The following is a 24,881-nucleotide window of genomic DNA, read 5'->3' as shown; positions in this document are numbered from 1 at the left end:
GTTTATTCCTTTTTGGTATCAGCTGCTTTTTCTCTGTGGGAAAGATACTACCTTCTTGACATGCAAAAGCCCAGACTGCACATCAATGTATGGAGAATGGAATGAAATTGTAGTATCAGCAATGATGTATTTGACCTAACCCACTATTTATAGCCCCAATAGTCATGCAAACCTTGCCCATTATATGCTAGGGCATACTGCCTCCATGTGGCAGATATGCTTCAGACATTCTTTTTTCTTCCATTTCACACAATCTTGTGTGGCTATGAATTTTGGAAATAGTTTTGGAAACAGAAGGAACAGAATCCATACATTATTTCTGTGAGAAAGGGCAATATGGGGATGAAAAAACTAATATATCATATTGATAACAGTGTTTTTCACACAAATACTCACCAGAAACACACAGTAAAGTACAAAGGCTATGTATATATATATAAAAAGAATGCTTTCTCAAATGTTTATTACACGATGAAAGAAGACTAATTGAAAAAAAATTCACATCCTGAACTTGATCAAAGGGGACTGATTGCTCTTCAGGCCTATTAGCTAAAAGCAAGATTGAAAGAGCAGTTTTGAAAAATTACATAGAACTGTATCACATTCTTTTTTCAGTTCGTAACTGGTTTGATTCAAACTTGACTAGAAGATCATAAAAGTTGCTTTAGCATTAGACCAGCTATCTGATTCAAGTAGCACTAACACTGTGTTATGGGTACAGGGGTTTTCCCATGGCTAAAATGGAAATACTTTGTGAAATTGGTATATTTTCTTCCACACCACACTTATCCCCAACCCCAAAGCCCCAACCTCCACCTACTTTACCAATGTTGTTAGATACACGACCTAAAGAAGATAAAAACCACAACAATTATTGTTTTGCCCATTTGTGTCTACATTTCAGTCTCTACCAGCTGACCACAGGTGCATTCCACCTGACTGTGAACAAGGTCTTCGTATGTAATTTCCAGACTGGAAAGAAGTGACATGGTATGGCTGAAAGGGTTTTGTAAATCACCAGTGCCATAATGTTTAGGATTTCCCTGCTTTGGTTAAGATGTATTATGATGCTCCTGTCAAATTTAAATCTTACTGCACAAAATACACAGTGCAGTGGGGTGCTAAATTTATGGTGAGATTTTTTTTCCTTTTTCTTTTTTTCAAGACAGTGCAAGGTCTAGAGACAGCATGAGAATCTCAGGATTAGGGTGTTGCAGGGTGCTATGCCAATTTTAGCTTACATTTCATTGTATAAACATTTCCCCATCTCTGTTTGGTATCCAGCAAACAATCCTATTAGAAATTTTCCAAACGTCTGTGTGTTTTTGTCTCTAAGTACTGTCCATTTCAAAACTTTTCAAAGTATAAATTAGTAGCTATACATCTGTTGTTGTTGCTCTGTTTGAACCTGTTGCTGTCCTGACTGCTGTTGCGTTGGCTGTGCCTGGGGCTGCAAGACATCAGTCTGAGGCACTGACCTCCATGTTAGAGGATGCTGTTCCGTTATCTGGTTCCCTAGAGGAGCAATGGAGTTCACCAAGGTGGTCAGGTTTATAAAATGGGCCACAGACTGAGGATTGGCTGCCTCTGGCTGCGGCTGGATCTGAATGTCATTTTGGCGGTTGTGCAGCATGGCGGAACCACTGACGGTGTCAAACGTCACGGTGAGAATTGAGTTGTCCAGCTGTAACTGGCGTTCAGGTGCAGTCAGATGGCCCACAGCCACTGGCTGGAGGTTTGTGAATTGGGTTCCAGCTGCCGTCGTAATGGGGGTAACAGTGATATTTGTCAGCCCGACAGAACTGGAAGGGGCTGTGACATTTGGGTCGCCAAGGGTCACTACCACCTGAGGAAAAACAGAAAGGTAACCTCAACCTTGTATCTTGCAGATGACTACCAAATATCAAGCATCACGAAAGATGACCTGAGTGCTGATGCAATCACATGTTGCTACTGCCAGCAAGAGAAGTCATACACACAGAGGGGAACATAGAAAGCTTGCATTTAACAACTTCCACACATAGAAATAAGAAGGTAATGGGAGGGAGGCATATGCAACATTCAGAACAAGCAGCCGTACTAACTTTCACACTTTTAGTCACAGCTTCAGCCAGTTAGTGGTATCTGGCAAACAAGGAGATGGTAACACCAAAGGAAATGAAAACAAACTTGAGGAGCTTACTGGTCCAACTCCTTGTTTTTTTGAAGTCTCTATTCATCTTCGTATTACCACAATTTATCAAACTAGCTCTAAATGTTCCAGTCACTCTGTTGTGTTTGCTATTAGGAAAGAAGAAGGGTTATCCCTCTAAGCAACGCCTGCTACCCATCACCCTGCTACTGGAGCTCACCTGCTGGATGCTCTGCACAGCTGAATTAGTCTCATCTCCAACATTCCCTGTGAATTCACCTTCCTTCTCTGTGTATTCACTGAAGGCAGGGTCCTCAGGCACTTGAGCTTCCTCCTCCTCACCTGACTTTTGTTTTCGTTTCTGGCCACGTTTAGGAGCTTTCATATGCTGCTTCCCTTCTGGTAATTCTCCCTGTTCCAAAGCTAATTCCGGCTGGAGCAATAAATTTCCAAACAAAACATCAAGTCATTTTGCTTAGTGAAGTTCCAAGTAAGAGACTATCACCTGAAGTTGGTTTACTGTCAATTCTCAAGTGAAGAAACAAACTTTAGCAAAAACCTAATTATCAGGGAATGAGACCTCATCCTGTAATTACCTCCGTTTTACCAGCACCCACGTTATACAAAAAAACCAGATCAACAGCTTGCGTCTGCTTATACATGTTAAGCTGAGGCTGACTCTCTAAAAAAGCACATTCCTTGCCCATCAGCCTATGCCAAACATCAGCCTATGCCCCACCCCACCTTCCAGCAGGCCTGGAACCTAACTGCCACCAGAATTCTGCAATGACAAATTTACCTGAACAATCCCAATCGAGGAGGCATCAATAGTAGTCGTCTCTGGCAGCTGCTCTAAATCATCAATCCTCACCGAAAGAATCTGTAGACAAAGAGATATCAGCTGGTGAACTGCAGCAGTGCACACCACAGTCAAACAATACAGCATTGCCCTAATAAATCCTGTCACAAAGCAAAAATGATGTAATGTACCATTTTACACGTATCATTTAATACAAGGGATTTAACCATGGCTCTTTTTTAAGTAACCTTTTAGCATATAATCTTTTCCTTCTCACTGACAACCAGCAAAGTTTAAAGACAACAATATAAGAATATGTTTATTTTCATATTCTAGACAGAACACAACGCACTGGGAAGTGATGAATTCTATAGAAAACAAACAACGTGTTTGAAAAAAAAATTATTGTTTTAGCATTTCTATTTATTAACCTATCAACTATGTCCTACTCTATTATTTTCAGCTGAATCTATACATCTCGGCTTATCAAAGAACAGAGACAAACCTCTGGATTGCAGATACGTAGCTGCATTTTTAATCCAAAAATCAATAAACAAAGCTTTTTGTTGACTTCCTTCCCTGTCATCATGATAAAAAAACATGTTCACACAAAGCAATGCTAATGATAAATTGGTATTTTTTTTAAAAAAAAAAAAGCCTCAAAGGGAATGGACAAGCCTTAGTCAACCTAAACAAGAAATGCTGAGGAGAAACACAATAGCTATTCAGAAATTTTGAACACAGAAAAAGCCCCATTGGGGTCAGACAAAACATCCCTCTAATTCAGATTCTCTGCAGTCAGCATTCATCTTTACTACTAAGAATAATTTTGTATCATCAGCAGATGCTGCCATCACCTCTCTATTCACCACTTCTTTCAGATCACTTCTGAATACAGAGAACACAATGGGGGAATCAATTATATTCACTAATGGATGAAGACAAAACATGAAAAAAATATACATTTAAGCTGAGGCAGAAAACGAAAAGGGATTTAAATAATCAGAAGAACTTCATTTTTAGGAACTGACAATCAGATATGTTTACTACTGAAACATAACATAATGAAAGGGCTGATTCAGTTAAGTGCATGCTTAACAGACACCACCTAAAATTGACCCCAAAAGAACAGAAAAAAGAGAGAGAGAAAAAAAGAAGTAATTCCTTTCAAGTCACTGAAGGCCATAAACTTTCTTTACCAAAAAAAAAAGCAAAACAACCCCCCAAAAAAACAAAAAACAAGCCACCCCACAATTTACGTGCCAAACTAACTCACCTCTGGATGTTTACGCCTCATATGTCTACTCATGGAAGCTCTGGTAGAAACCTTTGTCCCACACAGCTGACAGCTCTGGGCTTCTACCTTATCATGAGTGAGCTGGATGTGCTTCTGTAGCATGTAATCAGTGACATATTTCTTATCACAGACCGAACATGTCCACTGTTTTCCTACTGGTAGCAGATGGAAGGAAACGCTGTTAGCAACAGCCCCCAAAGATGAGTACCGTATTGTCAGCATCTCAACAAGAGGAACAATTTTATTTCGGTAACGTGATGTGTAACACTAGTTCCAAGACAGGCAAGTCTAAAGCAAGCCTAGGAACAAAATTAAGATATTGTCTTTGGATACTGTTTTTTAAAGGATTTACCTGTATGAATCAACTTATGAGTCTCCATTGTGTTTCTTTCACTAAACGTCTTGCCACATAGCTCACACATGAAATCTTTGATTCCTGCATGAAGAGCACATTTAGCATCAGAGTGAAAACAGTCTAAGGTATCTGGAACAATTCCGAGTTTCATATTACTAATAAATAAATAAATAAATAAATCACAGCCAAACAAGCAGAAGCAGCCCAGCTTCACCAACTATTTTTATCTAAGCCATGCCACTATATCTGGCTGAAAATGAATCCAAGAGAAATTGATGTGGGAGGTAAAATTTTGTTTTGGGAAATGAGAGCCTGAAGACTAACTTAAAACAAAACCAACACTCTAGACCTACCCTAGACCAAAACAACCTCTCTTAAAAAAGCAAAACATGAAACCAACTAAACTATGTATCTAATTGTGTAACAGGTGGTCTTGGCTGACGAGAGGACAAAATCTCACTTTTCAAAAAGCAGAATATGCATTTTTTTTTATTAGTGCTCCTTATACTCTCTGGCTGTTCTAGATAAGAGTTGCCTCGGGAAGCATTTAACCGATTCAGTGCAACTTTGTACATCTTTTAGAGATCTCACCCGTGTGTCTTTTGTAATGCTTCAGCATGTTGACTTTTTGTGCAAATTTTCGGTGACATTCCTTGCATTCATATTCTTTAATCCCTTTGTGAAGTTTCATGTGGTGACGAAGTGCATGTTTTGTCTTCATTCCTGTGAGACAAAAGGTACAGCATGACAATTAGTCCATTGCTCCCACCTTCAGAGGAGAACTCAGGATGATCATGTTGTTAGCCAAGAGCTCTAAGATTATATTTGCTGCGTGCCCACAATTACGTATTTTTAATTGTTTAGGTAGCAGTGCACATTATCATTATTATTTTAATTCCAGGAAAAAGCTCTGGAAAACATCTGAGTAACCACTGAGGAAGAAGCAAAACAGTAGGGACAAGCAAAGACAAAACATCGTTAGAGATGTCAGACTTACTGCCTTCCACTAAAATACAAGTTCAGATTTGTTCAAGTTACAACGTGAACAATTCAAAAAGTCAAAGCAACTTTGACTCTTAAGGCTCTTACAGAAAGAAACTACTAATTTCTTAAGCCTGAATACAGCCTAGAATGAAAAAATTAACTTGTATTCACTTTTGTGCTGCAAATGCATTGGAACTCAGTCAGGCAAGCACTCCTTAATCTGACAGAAGCAAATTTTATTAAAATCAGTTTTGTCTCTCAGGCCATGAAACTAAATGGTATAAAATTAGGGGTAGTTTATGTAACCATAAGACTCCTGATTAATACAGTTTCTACCTCTCAAAAATGCAGGATTTACAGCACTCCGAGGACCTTCCCAATATTCTAAGAATGGAAGTAGTTTTAATTCAGATATTCACCTGCTATTCAGTATCACAATTAATGGAAAACAAGGCATTAGACATACCTTTGCCACATTCTGCACACAAGTATTCTCGGATATTATCATGGACCCGCATATGTTCTTTTAACATGTCTTTTCTAGCAAATGATTTGCCACATTGCTCACAAGCATGACTTTTTACACCTTAAAAATAAATTTAAAAGACAATATAAATAAAAAAAAATGTTAATGAAAAATGTGCATCTCCTAAAAACTGACTAAACTGGTGAATTAGAGGGCAACAGTCCACCTGTGTTGTCAACCGCATATTTCATGCATATTGTAGCCCAAACTAAATTAGAAGACTTTGGAGAGAGAGAAAAGCTAGCTTTTTGTGTGAGATCTGAAAAAAAAGATAAAGTCTGAGGTAGGAAAATACTGAATAGCATGAAATAATAATGAGCTGTTAAAAATGATTTTGCAATAGCAGTTTGCAGCCTGTGTAATGGTGAGAAGGTGGCATGGATAAGAATTTGGGGAAGAACAGAATACAGAATTAGGATTTTCAACAGGTGAATCCTGCATCATATTAACTAGGAATCTGGATTGTGTGCCTAGACAAAATACCTTCATTAATACTACCTGCTTTAGAAAACCAGCCTACCCTGAAAGCATAAATATAACATTTATCTTATTGTAACTTAGAGTCAAAAAGCCTAACTTATTTCCTCCTGAAAAAAATAAGGCAGGCACTGGCAACAGAAACTTCTTTTTAATATTGATAATAATTAAGAAACACAACATTTTTACCTGTATGTATAAGCTTATGTCTTTCCAGATTTCCTATACTGTTAAAAATCCTTCCACAGATTTCACATGGGTGGATGTATCTGAAACCAGAGAGACCAAAAATTGTGATTCTTTTCTTGAGACAGAGGTGGTTTTCAGGCATCTCTGTCAGTAACTGTATTTCATTTGGTAATACTAGTTACCATAAAAGCTCCTTGAAACATAAATGCATTTTTAAAATAAGCCTTAAGAAACCCATAATTTCACTGCAAGCTTGGAGCAGTCTGGCATTGCGATATCCTCCAATTTTTAAAAAATATTTACCAAAATCATAGATTTATACTTTACAAAGCCCAAACTGGGAGGCTGTTGACTAATCATCTGTGTGAAATGAATCATTAGTGATATATATTTCAAGCTTTTAATAAACATTTTAACACCCATTATACAGTTTCAGATATTTTAGTACAGCCCAACTCTCTAAAAGCATCAGGTGGCAGAGCCACTGTAACTTCAAAAAGATAGCTCCTCTTATCAGTCCAACATGTCATCTTACTTCTGCACGTTAGGATCAGGCAGGTTCTCCCGATGAATGACCATGTGTGCATGGTAAGTTGCCTTCAAGGCAAAACGTCGGTTACAAATGCTACAGCCATAGCCCTTCTCCTTGTGCACATCCATTATATGCTTCAGGTACTCCTTCCCTCTGCCGAAAGTCAACTGTGGAATGAACCAATAGTGAATGAAAGGGGAAAAAAGTCCTCGGGAACAGCAATGATCTAGTAACACGTTACCAGGATCTAGAGTCAGAGCTAGTAGACATAAATACCCTGTGTATCACTAGATGAAAAATCTGTGAAAGCTGGAGTTAGGCCTGAACCTCTTTGGCCATTACAAGCACATTGCTACAGAACATCAGTTAACTCATTTGGAAAACTAGATTGAGATGGTATCGCTGCTTCTTACACTGCCCAAGTAGAGGACCTCTTTGTGCATTGAGGAACAGCCTTGAAGAGAGCCACGTCTAACCTCCACTAGCTGTCAAAGCAAGAACACCACAGATGGAAAAAATGTCTTTTGAGCTCTAGGGGCATGGTAAGCTCTAGTCTGCATAGTAAGCTTTGGCACTAGCTCCAGCAGAGTTGGTATTTCTAGGCATTGCAGGGCAGTGATTCTAGCTCAGCTCCTGGAAGTGCTACAACTACGATAGACAGGTGCTCCACTACTTAGCTCCCCTGGGCTAAGTAACCCTGCATATGCATATATGCTCCAACATACCAGGGCAAAGTGCCATAATGACATGATCTTTTGCTCCAATTTTGGAACTAGTCACAGTATTTCTGACAGCACTGCACAGCTTGGTAAAGGTATACTTTGGGATGAGAAAAAAAACAAGAGAGAGATTCTTAAGAGCTCAGAAGAGGTTTTTCACCAAGACTCACTCGTAGGAGTGCGTGAACAGATATTTTCAGCCAAAAAGAGCCTCCCCACCGCATCGCAGATAACACTCATTTTCCACAGCTGTTGCCTTACACAACCGTTTACTTCACAAATACCCGCAAAAGTGCTAAAAAGCCCAGCTTCCAAAAAGCCCTTTCTAATTTGAATGGCACAGTTGCCCTCATTTGGAAGCATACAATTTTATATAGTTTATGTACCCATGAAGTGTCAGGCGTTAAAATTACCACATTGAAAGCAAGCACATGATTAACTGCTGTGATACCACATCTTCTTATGCTTACTGACATAAGCTTAAAATCAGTTTGCACTTAAAACCAGTTCACAGATAAGAACAGAAAACTAAAGTATTATTATCTCCATGTCTTTAAAATGAAGATAAGCTAAGCACTTTCACCACATTAAGCGTAGACTGTAAAATAAGCTCTGATTTCCAGGGGCCAAGTCACTGGCTTGACTACCAAAATTCCCCTGTCCCTATGTCAGTTTGGCCAGTTTTGCTGTTCTCACTGATTGCTTTTGCATCCCACCCAGCCCAGCACAGCATGCTCGCCCAGTAAGGGCACAGAATCCAAAAAGGCCTTAAAGACCCCATTACTTCTTTACAAAATGGCAAAAGCCATGCTGTAAGAGGTTTAAAAAGTCTTCCTCTCTCAGATGACAACTGAGTAAAGTGTGTTCCAGCAGTACTTCTAATGCCATCCTGTTAGTAATAGAGTAGGCCAAGAAGCAGCAGTCACACTGAACATAAGCAGCAGTCTTAATCCTCCAAACTGGATATCCACTAGAGAACCATCTGATCTTATCAAAATTAATCAATTTGTGGACCATATCATTCAGAAATGCTGTAACGATTTTAATTTGCAGATAATTAAAAGGTGGTATAAGATTTGAATGTTCCTTTATTGTTTCTTCTTCAGTTTTGCTTGCTTGCTTCCTTGCACACAGGTAAGCGTATGTATGTGTATTTCTCTTTTTAAGCATTTAGCATGCACCTTGAACAACACCACCTAAATTCTTATGGAATAGCATCACTTCATAGATTAGAGGTAACAAGCATTGCAGAAGAGAGCAGACCTGTGGACTGGCCTTCTCTTTGCAAACCCTTAATGTTATTTAAAATTCTGAATGATATATAGACATCTCCATTCCCTCCCCCCATCCCAAAACAAGTTAATTTGAAAGTATTTAAAGCTACCTGGCACCTTTTGCAGCTATACTTGTGAGGCTCAGAATCTGCACTTCCATCAGAGTTGTCATCGTTTTCCTCCGATGAGATTCCAATTTTACCAATGAACTCTTCTCTCTGGTGATCATCCATTAGTGCTATGTCCTGTGTAGGGTGGGAAAGAATATTCTGTTTTAATAGATTAAACTTCTATTTCAAAAGGTAACACCTAGTCAGCTTTTGTTGCCATGCAGACTGCCTTGCATTAACAATTGCTGTAACATTATTTATTTAAAATATTCTCCTGCTTCATTTAATTCAGATAAACAAAGTTCCTCTGTCCATGACTAAACAAGGAACAACTGTTTATCCAAACAAATAATACTCAATTTTTTGTGCATAAAAGGAACTTTAATGTAAACAGAGACTCAACTGGTACAGTATTACATCCATAAAAGCATCTTTATGAGCACCACTGAGTGATACAATTCCCTTTCAATTCAATTCCTTACAATTCAGTGTTAACCTAGTTACGTCAAAATAATCTGGGTCTGCTTAAGCACTATTAATAAGGGTTTTTTTGTGATTCGGAACATTTTGATAAAACCAGGTAAGGAACTCAATACACAGGCAGTTATGCTGGCATATACAAGAGAATCACAATCACTGGCAGGGAAAGGGCAGGAACAATTAGTTCTCTTGTTTGTTTTTTCCCCACAAAGAGAGGGGATGACAGTAACCCCTCAGCCCAACCAAACTACAACTGGAACAATACATCTGTCTGCAGCGTTCCTGTTAAGTTATTCTCCCCGCTTTAAACTGAGCAACCTCTGTGATTCACCCAAGGTCACAGAGGTGGTTTTTCAACAGCATTCAGAACAGCGTTCTGCAGTGGTAGCTGAAATAACTTCAGATATGATAGTCCACATACTCTGTAGCAACCCAGATGTAGAAACAGAGCCATGGGTAAATCAGAGCACAACTCATGGTAGGCTGCAGAAACATCAGTGCACAGGGTACATAATCACTGTTGTATTGCCAGTATGAACATGTGGCCGTAACAGTCTCAATATATTTATTGATATGTTTATGTATCTGCTAAGTAACATGCCTTTTCTAATAAATTATTAACACAATACCTTAAAATGGACATGAATATGATCTCTCAACACATCCACCCTGAAAAATTTACGTCCACAGATTTCACAAGTGTATTTCTTGTCTCCATGTGTTAAAAGGTGTTTGTTCATATTGCTCCTACATGAAAATACCTAAAAGAAAAGAAGAAGGAAGGAAGGGTTTTTGTATCATGTCCAGCAGGGCTACAGTTCTTTGCAAGTTATCCAATGGATAGTACAGAACATATTTACTGTCCCATTCTATTCATTCTAGCCAGAAACATGTAGGAACTCCTATTATCTAGCCAGCAGGCTACCTCAGAAACTGCTGGCACAGCAAAATACAGGTGTACAGTTCCAAGTAACTGACTGAAATTGGCTGTTCATCAGAGGTGGACTTCCAAAAAAGCTGCAGCAGAATTACATAGGGTAGATTTAAAAATATTTAGACAGTCTTTTGAATCATGAATGTTCCACCTATCTACAAAAAGACACATCCACAAAATCTACCTTCATTGATATGTAACACATCCAAAGCATCAAAAACAAAGGTCTACACACCAACTTAAGAGTTGCTTGAGTACATCTTGCACCATGAATCATTAAACATTTATAAAATCACTAGTTAAACCCACAGTCTTTGTACCTGTGTTAACAGCAACTTAAGATCACAAGCATTACATACCCAAATGCAACAGTGCCATCACTACACTGTGAATTCACTTTGATTTCTAATAGAAAATGATTCCCAATGCACACAGTCAACTCCAGATGTTTACATTCCGGCAGAGAAATTTCATTCTAAATAACATAAGCCGTAAGATTTCACTGACAGACACAGTGGCCATGTTACACTCTACATTGTGCTACATGTCCTGGAAAAAAGTCTAGTCTGAACTTCAGTTTTGTTCTTATCTTTGTCCTAACAGCTCCCACCATCCATGGCCACAGTGGGCTTGGATGTATAATGGGGCTAAGGCAGTTTAAAGAGTAACGTCTTGGCTGGGCGACAGGGCTCGCTGGTAACTAACCATGTGCCTGTCCGAGTTGCGAGGTAATCCGACTTTGCACTTACCTCACTGCAAGTCATTTACCCTCAACCTTTCGGCAGGCTGTCTGCCTATTCAGTTAGGCTGCTGTTGTGGTTTAAATCACAGGTGGTAACTTGTTACGCCACGGTAACTCGTTTGGAGGTGCTGGGTTGAGGCGCACCGTACCCCTGCAGTATCCTCGGAGCTACAACGCAGAGCTTCACACGGCACACGCTGGCAAAGCCACTTACCTTCCCGCACACGGGGCATCCTGAAGGCTCCTTCTTGTAGCGAACCATGTTTTCCGTGCTGTGCTCAAAGTCTTCTCTTTTCACACGCCTCACCCCTTAACAGAACAGCCCCCATCAAAAAAACAAAACAAAAAAAATAAACCATGGTTTTCCACTCCAATCTGCATGCCCTTTCAGGTGAATACTGTAAAGAAGAGTGAAACACTGGGAAGAGCCTCAATGCAGAATTTAATTGCTAACAAAAGGATAATTTCTAAATTAAAACAGTGTCTTAAGGATATAAAAGCAGTCTGCCAAAGTGAGGTATTATGGCTTATTGGTTATTACACCAATTGTAAAGTGTCTGAAAACAGACATTTATTGTCAACACCTGGAAACAGGCAGATCTAGTAGGTCTTGGCACTTCGATCAGATATCTGGCCCAGAAAGTCCCCCTCGCAGTCTCTAAGGAGAGAGGCAACCATCCAGCATCATCTTTAATGCTCAATGAGTTCAGACCTCTTTCTCTGCTGCTTTCAGGAGGGAAGAGGGCTGCTGCTGTTCTGTGCCCGCTGAACATGAGACGCCTTGCCACTGCCATTCAACCCCTTGTCCTCTAGTTCATGACACAAAAGTCTGAATCACAAGAGCAGCCAGTGGTGATTGGCTACGCCCAAAGCATCAAATTAGACAATCTGGCTGCTTTTTTTAAATCACCTTTGGTTTTTATCATCTAGATCACTAGAGGCATTTTAATACATACTTCGTCAATCTACCATCACCCAAGTTTTGCCAGAGTCTTTGAGTACCTCTAACAGATGTTTGAGATTTTGAACAGTAAACTCTTATAATCTCATGTTCATATATTCTCAAGATTTTGAAAGATAACATCACACAGCATTCCATTTATACTATATTTATACAGAAGTCACTTTCAGTTGTACATTGCAAGTCAATTCTCTGCCTTTCAAGTTACCACGCATTTCTTTTAAAAAAGAAAGAACAGAATTCAAAGAAAGAAAAAGATATAATTAAAATCAGCTAGTCTAAACTACTGCATAATAAGCCAAGCAACTTTCACATGACTGTTAGTAGCACTGGATCCAATCACGTGAGGCTGAAAAAAAAGGTAGGCACATCTCCTAGAAAGTTTTTCATAGAATTAGACAACTCCCCTCCAGGATCCGTTACTGTTATTTTTAATAAATGCCACATTTTGCTGAAACCTGCTACTCCAGATCAGGTAACTGACAAAAAAAATGACATCTACCATCCAGAAGAATCTAATGCACAATCATTTCCTTAACCTTCCCACCTCTACTACCGTTTCAAGAGTAATAATTACGTTGATCTGCAATATACTTACCTTCCAAGTGTCGTCTTTGATGGTCTAACATGACATCCTTCCGGTAGAACATCTTATTGCAGATTTCACATGCAAACTTCTTATCCCCATGCTTTTTCTTGTGTTTTGAAAGATTACTGTTTGTAGAAAAGAATCTGAAACACATCTCACACTGGAATGTCTTGTCATCTGTAAGCAAGAGAAACCATGCAGCTCTTTACAGATGAAAACAGGTTTTGTATGTTTGTGACGTAGGTAGCTCTTTTGTTAAATCTGAGTTTTAACATATAATCCATCATTATATGGATTGAGGAGGGAAATGCAAAAGCATGTGTTTTTCTTTCACTTTACATTTTTTTTCAAAGGCAATAAATATATATGACGCTAACTTGAACATGGAATCTAGCATTGTAACTTCCTCACATGGGCTATTTCCATTGTGGTCTAGCATACATCAAAATTATGTTTGGAATGGATTCTGTTACAGTTACAGTTGATTCAAGTTTTTAATGTTGGTAAAATCACTACACATGCAGCAACACAGCATCACACGAACAGCTGCATCTAAGCACCAGACTTCTGTCAGCATTGGCTCCTAATACCAGCCAGTCCAGAACAGTCCAGAAGAAAGTAAAAAATCTCAAAAATATACCATTACATGACAATAGGCCTATGGGGGATTTGTTTTGATTCAGTAGTTGAGACTTTTCTTGGAACATGAAAGCACGGTCCTGTAGATGGAATCTGCCAGTGCTGTAGCAATCACAAAGAAGTAACAGTTTGATGCCTTGAAGAGTAGAGCAAAAATTGCTGCTCGTTTTGGTCAACTCAGAGAGAAAGTGAGATGCTGCCCTTGAATAAAGAGAATACTGAGGTTACTTGGCATCACTTTCCATTCTTCATAAGGCTGAGTTTTTTTTAAAAGCTGTACCCTCTGAAAGGAAATGACAAAACCTACTTTGAATAGTGCTGTAAGGAGCAATTACCCAGGTGATTCTGGACTGACAGTTATCATGGGTCCATAAAAGTAACCAGGATGTCATTTTCTAAGCATAAGGTCACTCAGCATAAATAATATGAGTAACCACAAGGGATGGCTATGGGAGCAAAGGGCAGGTTCTAGTGATACTATGAAAAAAACATCTAGAGAGACTACTGCAAGTATAAAGCAAGCATGAGAAAGCAGAAGAAAACTGTAATCCCAGAAAACTACAAACTATCAATAGTACTGGCCCCCCTTCCAGTTCCTCTGTTTCAGAGAAACGAGGTCAAACTTAGTTTCAGGAAAGAAAATTAAACAGAGATGGTGCAAGGGTATCTGTGAACATACAAAGGAAATACCAATGAGGATATTAGGTGAGCAGGAGATACTAAAAAAAGCAATAAATAAGTGGATGTGTTGCTCTACAGGTTACTGGTTACACTTTTCTTATCACAAAAAGAGTTTTTTTTGAGGGAAGCGGGGCAGGTTGCTTGTTGTGATAATGACAAAAATCTAAATTTCTACTCCCCTTCTGTAGTTTCTATGCTGAGATGGATTTGTGGACATCCCCCCAAAATGGAGTTGAGACGCCAGGGGAAGCGGAACGGTTAGCCATTCTCACCTGTCCTGCAGTTATGGAATTCCAATGCACTCTCTATCCGAAAGGCCTTTTCACACGTGGTGCACTTGTATCTGTACTCACTGTCAACCTGAGGATTGCAAACAGTAAGTGTTTAAGTGGGGAAATAGCCAAGTCACGGCTGACAGAGAAATTCTAAATCTCAACTACTTTTTCTGTTTTCTGTCTTTTCCAATTTTTCTTCCTTCAACAGGACATTTAAATACACATTGATGCAAAATTCTGACACTGTATCATCCTGCCATGTTCCTACATCTGAGCTCTATACAAAAAAAAAAAAAAAAAAGAGTAGACCATGCACCTGTGTGCACTTAACAGTCTACCTGATAACCCCTGGTCCAACACAGAGACAGAATTTTTGAGAAGCAAGATGTAATCTGACTCATCCTCCAGCTCCAGAACCGATGCCCGCAATCTGAGAGCTTAGGACCTTGATGCCAAGCATCAAAGGAAATATTCACTGATGAGGCCCCACTACAGGCATGTTTAATATTTATATAGCAGCAGCACTGAAAGGCCCTCACCAACAGGCATGGTGCTGCTACTGTAAGCACTGTAGGTTTACACATGTGCGCATAGCCCTTAATGACACAGCCTTTACCCAGACAGTTCACACGTTAAATGACACTATAGATGCAGATAAATGAAACAGGACAAGCAAACAAGACTGGAACAATCCTATTTAGTACCACAAACTGAAGTCAGATCTCACCTCTAGATCATGCAGGTCCAGCTAACTGCAGCTTGTCTTGCTGTAATTGATGCCTGAAAACAACTTTCTATAGGAAATTCAGACACGAAAAAGGATTTGTACGCTCAAAAACGTGTCCACACATTGCCAATTCATCAACTGTTCTAACAGAAGATGTTACCTCTCCCTGTCAGTCTCGTCTTACTTATTCACATGGATATCCGCTCAAATATAATTGACCCAAGCTCCCCAGCTAGCACCTGGAAGCTCCCTGTACATTTTCACCTAACCTCAGAAAGAGCCCGCTAGTCATTTCCACTCACTTCGTTCCTGCTGTGCTTGTATGAAACATGCTGCTTCAAGCTCTCTTTACGGCTGAACAGCTTTGCGCATTCCTCACATTTAAATAGTTTGTCACCTGAGGGGATCAATCAACATAAAATAAAAAGAAGAAAGTAGTCAGCGACTGATAATAATCAACTCCAGGCAAGACACGGGAAACCAAAGCACAAGCAACTGCAAACAAACAGGCTAGTGATGAGAAGCTTTAGTAATTCAGGAGATCCAAATAGTGGATTTTAACCTTTTCCAACAATTTTGACAACAATTTTGTTTGGTTCCCCCACCCTTTTTCAGTGATTATTTTTCACAGAATCCTTAGAATTAGGTCATGGACCCCTGGAACTGCAGATCACAAGCTAAAAAACACTCAGCTGACATTTACACAGCAATGTTACCCATGTGCCTGTGAAGGTGGGGAGGCCAATATATATGAATATACTTAAAGGGAAGAACAGTTTTGGAAAAACCATCACATCCTTGCCCGCGTTTAAAATATGTACCTAAATTCAAATTTTAAGTACTCTAATTTCAACTTTCAACTATTATCTTCTCATGCTTTGGTCTGCAAAACTAAAAGAGTTCCCTAGAAAGAATTAAAAAAAAAAAGAAAAAAAGAAAAAAAGAGTTCTATTAAAATTATGTGTCCCAATACCTAAGAATAGCCTAGCTCTTTTATTCAAAGGTGGAACACCGAGAAACAAAATCAATATGCAAGTGAGGCAAAATCAAACCCACCGTGAGAACGGATGTGCCTGCTGAGGTTGCTGCTGTTCTGGAAGATCTTACTGCAGATACTGCATTGATAGACTCGCTTGTGCTCCCCAAGTTGTTTTATCAGCTTCCGCCGTATACCATGTCTACTGGAGAGAATTAAACTTCTTTTGAGGGACATGGTGTTTTGGTGATGAGCAAACCTACTGGATTAGAGAAAGAAAGGCAGGGACTGAAAGGTATCCCACAGGTTGCAAGAAAGAGTCCCACCAGCTCGCAAAAGCTAGAGGAGTGTTATGCTCAGCTTTTGGCAGGAGAGGGGGGCCTGGAGCTTCCTCATTGCCAAGGCCCCCTCCTGGCCACCCCCTGGAAGCAGCAGATGTCAGAGCGCAGCTCACTCCAAATTATCTTCACCCAGCACAAACGAGGAAAAAAGCAGCAGCCACCAGCCTCAGAGATTCTCTTTGCAGGCCCCTCAGAGGAACATAAAGGATTTGTTCTGCTTATCCTCTGGAAACATTAGCACTATTTCAGCTTAGAAAGCTTGGCAGTTCACATGCAAAAGGTGTATATGATAAGAGGGCGGCAGGGCGCCAAGAGGCAGTACTGTTCTATTTCCCAGCACAACCACCCGCTGGAATGCATTTTTGATGGCTCTGTGTCTGCTAAGAACTTCAATATATAGCTTTAATAGCTAATTTTGAAAAATCAAGTGCTTTAATATACAAAAATAATTTTAAAAGCCAGTTTTACTGAGACAAAAAGACATAAAAGAATCTAAATTAATCAAATGATATTTAAGAGTCTCCCTGAGGTTCTGTTATACTGAAGTTTTACCCTCCCACTGCTCTAAATCTGAAGTATTACATGCACAAATCAACGTGAAGTCATTCATGAGTTAAGATGACAAGCAAGACTGAATAATAATGGTTAGCATAATTTTTTTAGCAAAAATCTCTTTGCCTGTTTTATGATCAACATTCAATGGGAGCAATATTTCACCTTGCAGCTGCAGGAGGCTTTTGGAATCACACTAAATAAAAGCAGTAACATGATGGAAAATCAAATTCTCACGGTTTATGTGCCGAAATTCTACCACCAATATCTCACCATCTGTGCACCATCCTCCAGTGCACAAGCCATCTTTGTGGCACTCAAAGTCAGCTCTTGCAGCAACAGCAGCATCACACAATTTTACGCTAATAAAAAAGAGCATCTGTGAGCCCAGAAGTTGAGCAGAGCTGTTACATGCCTGTGCTGGTTTTGGCCGGGATAGAGTTAATTTTGTTCATAGTAGCTAGTATGGGGCTGTGTTTTGGATTTGTGCTGAAAACCGTGTTGATAACATAGAGATGTTTTCATTATCGCTGAGCAGTGCTTACACAGAGCCATGGCCTTTTCAGCTTCTCATGCTCTACCGACTGAGAAGGCTGGAGATACACAAGAAGGTGGGAGGGGGCACAGCCAGGACAGCTGACCCAAACTGGCCAACGGGATATTCCACACCGTATGATGTCATGCTCAGTATATAAACTAGGGGAAAGCTAGCCGGGGGGGCCACTGGACATTGGTTCGTTGGTGGTGAGCAATTGTTTTTCATTTGCATCACTTGTCTTTCTTGGGTTTTATTTCTCTCTCTTTTTGTTATCTTCCTTTTCATTACCCAAGTACTAACCAGGCACAGTTAGCCCAGTTAGTACTTGGATGGGAGACCATCTCGGAATACCAGGTACCGTAGGCTTTTTATTACTTATTCTTCTTCTTGTTCTATTTATTTCAATTATTAAACTGTTCTTATCTCAACCCATAAGCGTTCTCACTTGTACTTTCTCTTCCGACACAATCTTAATTAAGTCTAAGAGGAAATTCTGCATCCCAAAGCACTTACTTTGTCACTGAACTGATGCTATTTGTGGTGCTAGGCATCTTTCCTAAAACCAATTCCATAATTCTCTCTTCTGCAGCTGAAGGCAGGGCTACCTCTTCTGGTGGGACCTCAGTTACAACGTCACCTACGCGTTCCGCTGCAAACACATCATAAAAATACGGTGTTAATGTGGATAGCTAGAAATAAAACCTCAGATGCAGGAATTTGCTTTTGTAATGAGATGTGGCACTGAATGTATTATTTGTCCATGACAAATAACGGATTGCTAATGAGTAGGTAGCACTTGCAAGATAGAGAAAGTGGCTACTGAATGACAAATAAGACATTGCCAACATCTCTTACAGAGGAGTAATTTCTTACCTTTCCAACCTATTACTAAGGCGACAGTTTCATGCATCATGAAATTTCCTACTAGAACTTCCCTTACAGAAAGGTAAGGCCCTGAAAAAAGCCCCTTTCAAGAATAAACCTTAGGTAGAGAGAGGAAGGTACCTCCTCTTGAGAGGGAGGATGCTTTCTCTCCTGCTTCTTCTTGCAGAAAGCTAGGCAGGTCTCTCATAACCCCTAGGCACTGTTTCTCTGTGCCTCTCTATTTCTAAAACTATCACAGGAGAATGGAGGTAATCTAAGTGTAGGTGCTGCAACATTTAGCGTAGACAAGGACCTCAGAGATAATTAACAAAGTTTGTAAATAGTCTGCGTCAGTGATCTAACTAAAAACCTCCATCTTGTCTCTGTGCTACTTTTTAGGCCTTTCTGAGAAGGCATCAATACAGACGTATGAGAGGGTATGCGCTTAGCATTTTCTTAAGTTTTGTTTTACCTGCAGAATCTTTCTCTTCAACAACGACAAGAGGTGTTTCTGCTTTTGCTGTTTTGGGCTTTCTTCCCCGCCTGGCCTTCCTCCTTGAGTCTATACTGGCACTGGCTGCATCACAAATCACTGGCTGATCCACAGGGCGAGCCTCTGCTGCTTTCTCTGCAACAGCCTCATTTTGGCTGCTTTGGGGGGCACCTTTAGCTTGTTCCAGGTGACTCAGCAAGTGCTCTGGGTGGATGGGAAAGAACAAGAGAGTAAGAAGGAAAGAAACTGTCATGAAATACTCAAAGGGATAGATCCAGCTGAAGCCTATCTATTGGGTCAACCTCACTTAGCAGAGACTCACTTCAAATTATTTCAAAAGTAGTCACAATACCTTCCTAAATAAAAGCATACAGACTATTAAACATTGAAATGATTACTCACAGGGACTGAATTTTTTAAGAGTTTGATAGATATCACTATGCTCCCTGATAATGGGTACATTTTTCCAAATGCGCAAGTTATTTAGCAGCCTAAGTCCCCTTTTCAAAAATGATTCATCAAATGGTCTAAGTTCTTTTGAAAACTGCATAAAATAGCTGCAAATGAAACGCAGGAAAAAAAAATGTGTTTCATTACCTTTATTAAACCTGTGCCGTAAATACCAGACAGACAATATCACTAAGTATAAGCTGGTGTCACTGACCTTATACACTGCTCATGCAGTTCCCCATCCTTGATATTCCTAACATTCACATGTCATCTTCTAGACAAGTTTTATTTCTTCTAGATTCAACATCACAGTTGTTTGCCCAGAGATTGACCACTGCCATATCAAAAATATCACTGTTTTACCTTCCCTGCTATTCTTTTTCTTAAAGGGAACACAAAAATTAAAACCTTTATCTTACTGCATCGTGGACGGGGTATGGCTTCACAGTGTCCTGCTCTGGAACAGCAGAATTCTCCTGATGCTTCTCAGTATTCTCTCATGAATTTCTAGCACTTCTTACCTGTCAGCAACTGAGGCTCCTGGAAAGCAGATGAACACACTTTACATGTCCACTGGCTGGACTCTGCTTCTGCAGCTCCACTGCATTCTGGAGTGTTCACTAAATCACAACAAGAAGAAGTACCGAAAAGCTTTGAAAATAGGAAGGTGGTAAATCCCTGTAGCTTTGTTCACCTTGCAATAACTCTCTGGGTATCACAAGTTACGACTTAAGCAGTAAGAGGCCCACAGGGGCAGCTGGGACCACTTCAGGATTTTCCAAACATGAACACTTGAAACATCAGAACAGATGAGAAGTCAGAACAGAAACTAGATGATGCCGTGAGAGAGTATCAGTGCTCTTGTAAAGTCTTGAGGGTCCCTTTATCACTTTCTAAAGAACTGTGATTATCAAAGGCACAATATAGAGCAATTTTAAGCACCTTTAAAACCGGGGTTACCAGTCCTCTTCCAGGTCAGCTGAGGACAGAAGCAGGAGAAGCCTCCTTGCTCTCTGTGAAAAGCATTGCGGAGTAAGAACATTTGGATTAATGGAAGTAAGGGTGAGGACAATGAAAACCTGGTTTTGAGCAGTTTCATTACTTAGATGTTCTATGAAACCACCATATTAATGTTTTAATTAACATATCAGCTCACTCCAGTTAAAGAAAATAAGGAAGAAACTAGGGGGAAAATGGAACTGGAATGAAAAAAAAGAAGAGAGGAAAACGGTTACTCTGTTCACAGTCCATTGTCTTTAAGTTCTTGGATGATATGTCTGAATTTGTCAAGATGATCTGATAAATCTGGACTGGTTCAGAGATTTTTTTGGTACACACAAAGCTGAATATTCCACAGTCTACGAATATTCCACAGTCTACAAGACTCCCCCAGAGGAGGAGGATGACACTGAAATTAGGTTAAGTGAATGGCAGCACAGGAGATTCACACTGTACCTCAGTTTCTGCCACAGATTTCCTGTATGATCATTAGCAAGTCAGTTAACCCCCCTCTGCCTGAGGACCCCATCTGTAATGGGACGATAAACTTACTTCCTCCTTTTCACTGTTGACTCTTAAACCAAAACAAAAGATTCTCTGAGGCAGAGGTTGTTCCCTGCTACAAATTATGTTCAATGTTCTGCACTACAGAGGTGTGATCTCATCCATGCTGTAATAAATAAATAAAAAATGACTAGACAATTCAGCAACAGAGATTCCTTCTTCACAGGCTACATAAAGAACTTCTTATCTTAAGAGCTCTGTCCGGAAGGCCAAAACCAGCAAACCTAAACCCCAAGATTCTCCATAACTTTAAAAAAAAAAAAGAGTCAGATTGGTAAGCAACGTGTAAGCTACTGTATGTGTCTCATGAATTTGCAGGTTAGTAAAACTGAAAAAGCACTATCTGCAAAACTGAAGTCTGTCTTGGAAAATTGTCCTTGACTCTGCACTCCCCTTGCTCCTTAGCTGCCTCAGACAGTAAACCTAGAACCCCCAGTTGTGCACTGGTTTGCCAGGAAGAGTCAGGTCCTGTTTAGGTTCCCACTTCTTCAAACTTCCAGGGCGGCTGCAGGGCAACCCAGTTTACTTGGAAGCATAGATCTGTCAGTTGGCAACAGTTTTGTATGATGAGGTAAATAGTGAGAATCAAAAGAGGTATATTTTGTTTCGGAAACACCAGAACACTACATCAGTGGGAACACTTTAGGGTTCCCAAAGTATAATAGGCAGCATTTTGTTTCTATTGAAGTTGGACTTTCAGACAGTAGGATGAAGGATGTAGGAGGGGCTGTTCAAATTCTTCTTAGGTTTTTTTTTCCGCCCAGAAAAACCAATGATGACAAACTGAAAGACAGCTCCCCAACTTCACATTTTAGCTGTGACAGTATCCAAGTTAAATGAATGGATCTTCTAACGAATTGTTCTGTACACATCTGCAACAACTCTCCTCCTTCTGGCTACTTTTAGTAGGCAAAATTTAGCAAAGTCATCTTCTCAAAGAACAGACCCAGAGCTGATCCTGAGCTGCGCACTACGTGCTCTGAGTTTACTTTCAGACATGACAATTTGTGTTAAGTGGGTTCTTAATGTCATTGTTCCACTTACCAGAGATTACAGAGTGGAGAGGCATTGCTTCATAATCAACCTTGGGGACTGAGTTCCTATGACACCACTAGTTATTTCCTGAACGATATGTTCTTTGCCAAGAGTATCTGTATTGCTTATAAGTTTATCTAAATTTGAGTTCCTGTAATCAAGTACAGTCTGAACGCTAATAGGCTTCTGGTATTACTGTAATTTGGGGATGGCCAGTGTTCTTGTCATTTCCAAACAGCACTGTTCTTACATTCACTCACAGTCTCATCTTTTCTTCTAGAATCTGATCATTTGAACTATTACACTTTGCACAGGAAGTCTAAAGATTTTCTTTGGAATTGCACCCACCCCAACACTACCTACCTCCAAAGTCAGAAGCAGTTGTGGTTTTCATGAAAAATCATCTCCCTAAAGGTTTATTGGCCCCTCTGTCACTTTTTAACCTGCATATGTATTTTAAGCATCGTGCCCATGAAAACAAAAAGAAAAATCCAGACTTTCAAATTCTCTCTAAATTAATATTTGCTAAAAGTTACATAACCATAACATCTACATAGAAGTGGTACACCTAACAGCTCTTTAGATCTATATCTGTCCTCTGTCTCCCTACCGTAATTTTGCATACCTGCTGGATCAGCTGCTGGTAGGCTGGATTTCTTCGTCTTTTTATGGGGGAAGACAGCAGACAAAGGTTTTGAAGAGATTTTATTCCCCTCTTTATCAGATTCCATCACTACCAAGCACATATCTGTGAAGAGGAAAAACAGTTCCTTTTTTTTTACTTTCCAGACCCTTTGATTCTCTTACTCTGTGCTGAGGGCAGTAACCATAGTCAGAAAGCTTTCACCTATAGCAGGCCTGCAAAAAACTTTCTCATTGTAAAATCCTAACCAGGACATTCTTATGCCTGAATCTCATACCACGTGCCTCTCATATTCTGGAGTGTATACTGAAAGGGCTGAACAGAGAAAGGAGGACGTACCTAAGCAATATTTTTAAATACCTATATGCACACAAAAATACTTGAACAGGTTAAACTAAAGAGGAAAAAGATGAAACCTCTCAGTTAATACCAAATGGAAACATCTTAGAATTCAGAAACCTGTTAACTGCATTGATTCAGCTGTAGCACTTAAGACTGTGCTTACCATCAAGATCAGCCATAAAGCATGCTGATGGCAATGGCCTCTCCCCAAGCCATTCGTCACCGCAACTTATACTCAGCATAGCAGTAATACCATTTGGGGAGTACTCCCAACTCAAGATCAGAAATAAAATACCCTTGCAATGCTAAAGGATCACACCTTTTAGCTGTAGAAATGCAAAAGTAGAAGAAAATGAAGGGGCAGAGGAGCAAAAGGCTTCTGGCAATTCTAATTCAGATTCTAAAAAACCTGCTGCCTTTCTTTGCCAATGCACAAGCAATCATGTGGAATGGCAGTTCACTCTTGAGCTTATCTTATTCTAGTAGGTCCCATGTAAGGCTGCATAAGATAAAAGTAGTTTTTTTAGAACTGTATAACATTCTGAGCAAAACCAAAACATTTTCACTACACCTGAAAAAGAATGGCTTCCTTAGCAAATCTGCATATACGTTTAGATTCACACTGACACTTGAGTTCCTTTGCTCTTCTACCCAGAAATGTTTTTGATGCAGCCACCAGTTCTTTAGTTAAGAACTATTTATCCAGGTTGTTCACTCTGAAGAGGCTGAATCATCAACTAGGCCATCCGTTTTCAAAAACTCATATATCATGGTGAAGAATCTATGCTTTCTTCTTGTCAGGCAACCATGTATCCAGGTTAGCCTGACTCTAAAGGCTAACAAATTCAGGGTCAGAGCCTATTTGATAAACAGCACTGTCAACTACAACAGTAGGGCACTATCAGTCCCTATCAGGACTGGGCCCTTAGGAAGGAAAAAAGGCCCCCACACATACCATTGGCAATACTAGTGACCTGCTTCAGCACTGGCTTTTCCATTTTTTTGGCGTAAAAAGCTGCATACCACACTCGCAGCTCAGTTCCTGGTGGGATGTCCCGGGAGGTGGTGAAGTAAATATCATTGTCATGCTGGAAGGCAGTTAAGTTTTGATGCTCATATTCGGTGGCTGGTCGCACCATCATCATCCAGTTGCAATCATCTTCGTTTGAGGTGTCAAAATGCACCAGGGGCCCATCCTTCTGGAACACCTGCCAAGCAAAATATGCATATAATAAAACTCCAGCAAATAATACAAAGTTAAGAAGGATTTTTATTTTCTGCTTTTGCAATGGCTTCCATTCAATGTACATCAGAGACAAAGCAAGCCTCAACACTTGCATCAAGCATGTTTCATGTATCGGTCACATCTTCAGATGATTAAGTCTGAGACAGACTACCCAGGGCAGGATGGGAACAAACTGAATTTCTATCCTAAGAATTCTTGCTATAGCCATCAGTTTCTTACAAAATTTGAATGACTGAATACAGGAGAATGGATGGGAATCCAAACAGCACGCTGTGAAACACCCATCAGCCTGAGTCACATTTCTAAATGTTTACTTCTGCGTTAGGTATTACTGAAAAAGTTATGACTGAATTCAATTTTTACTGTAGCATTTTTCCTACCAAAACTTGTCAAGAGAAGAATAAAACAAATGCAAGA

At 39.8% G+C, this 24,881-nt stretch overlaps 1 protein-coding gene across 1 annotated transcript; it reads right to left on the bottom strand.

Moving 5' to 3' along the window:
- Positions 1-1,165: 1,165 nt before the first annotated feature.
- Positions 1,166-24,426, bottom strand: PRDM15 (PR domain containing 15; the record flags this gene model as incomplete). Its single annotated transcript, XM_009575841.1, has 21 exons — positions 1,166-1,846; positions 2,352-2,564; positions 2,931-3,011; positions 4,207-4,382; positions 4,580-4,663; positions 5,174-5,305; positions 6,033-6,152; positions 6,759-6,838; positions 7,294-7,457; positions 9,394-9,528; positions 10,503-10,634; positions 11,764-11,858; positions 13,109-13,276; positions 14,692-14,779; positions 15,724-15,818; positions 16,478-16,659; positions 18,342-18,477; positions 19,165-19,389; positions 20,157-20,255; positions 22,859-22,981; positions 24,174-24,426. Coding segments are annotated over 21 exons (3,258 nt in total), but the record flags the coding sequence as incomplete, so codon positions are not given.
- Positions 24,427-24,881: the final 455 nt, after the last annotated feature.

This window comes from Fulmarus glacialis, unplaced genomic scaffold (assembly GCF_000690835.1).
Source record: "Fulmarus glacialis isolate BGI_N327 unplaced genomic scaffold, ASM69083v1 scaffold33074, whole genome shotgun sequence".
Lineage (NCBI taxonomy): Eukaryota > Metazoa > Chordata > Aves > Procellariiformes > Procellariidae > Fulmarus > Fulmarus glacialis.
This window is presented reverse-complemented; position numbering and strand designations above follow the sequence as displayed.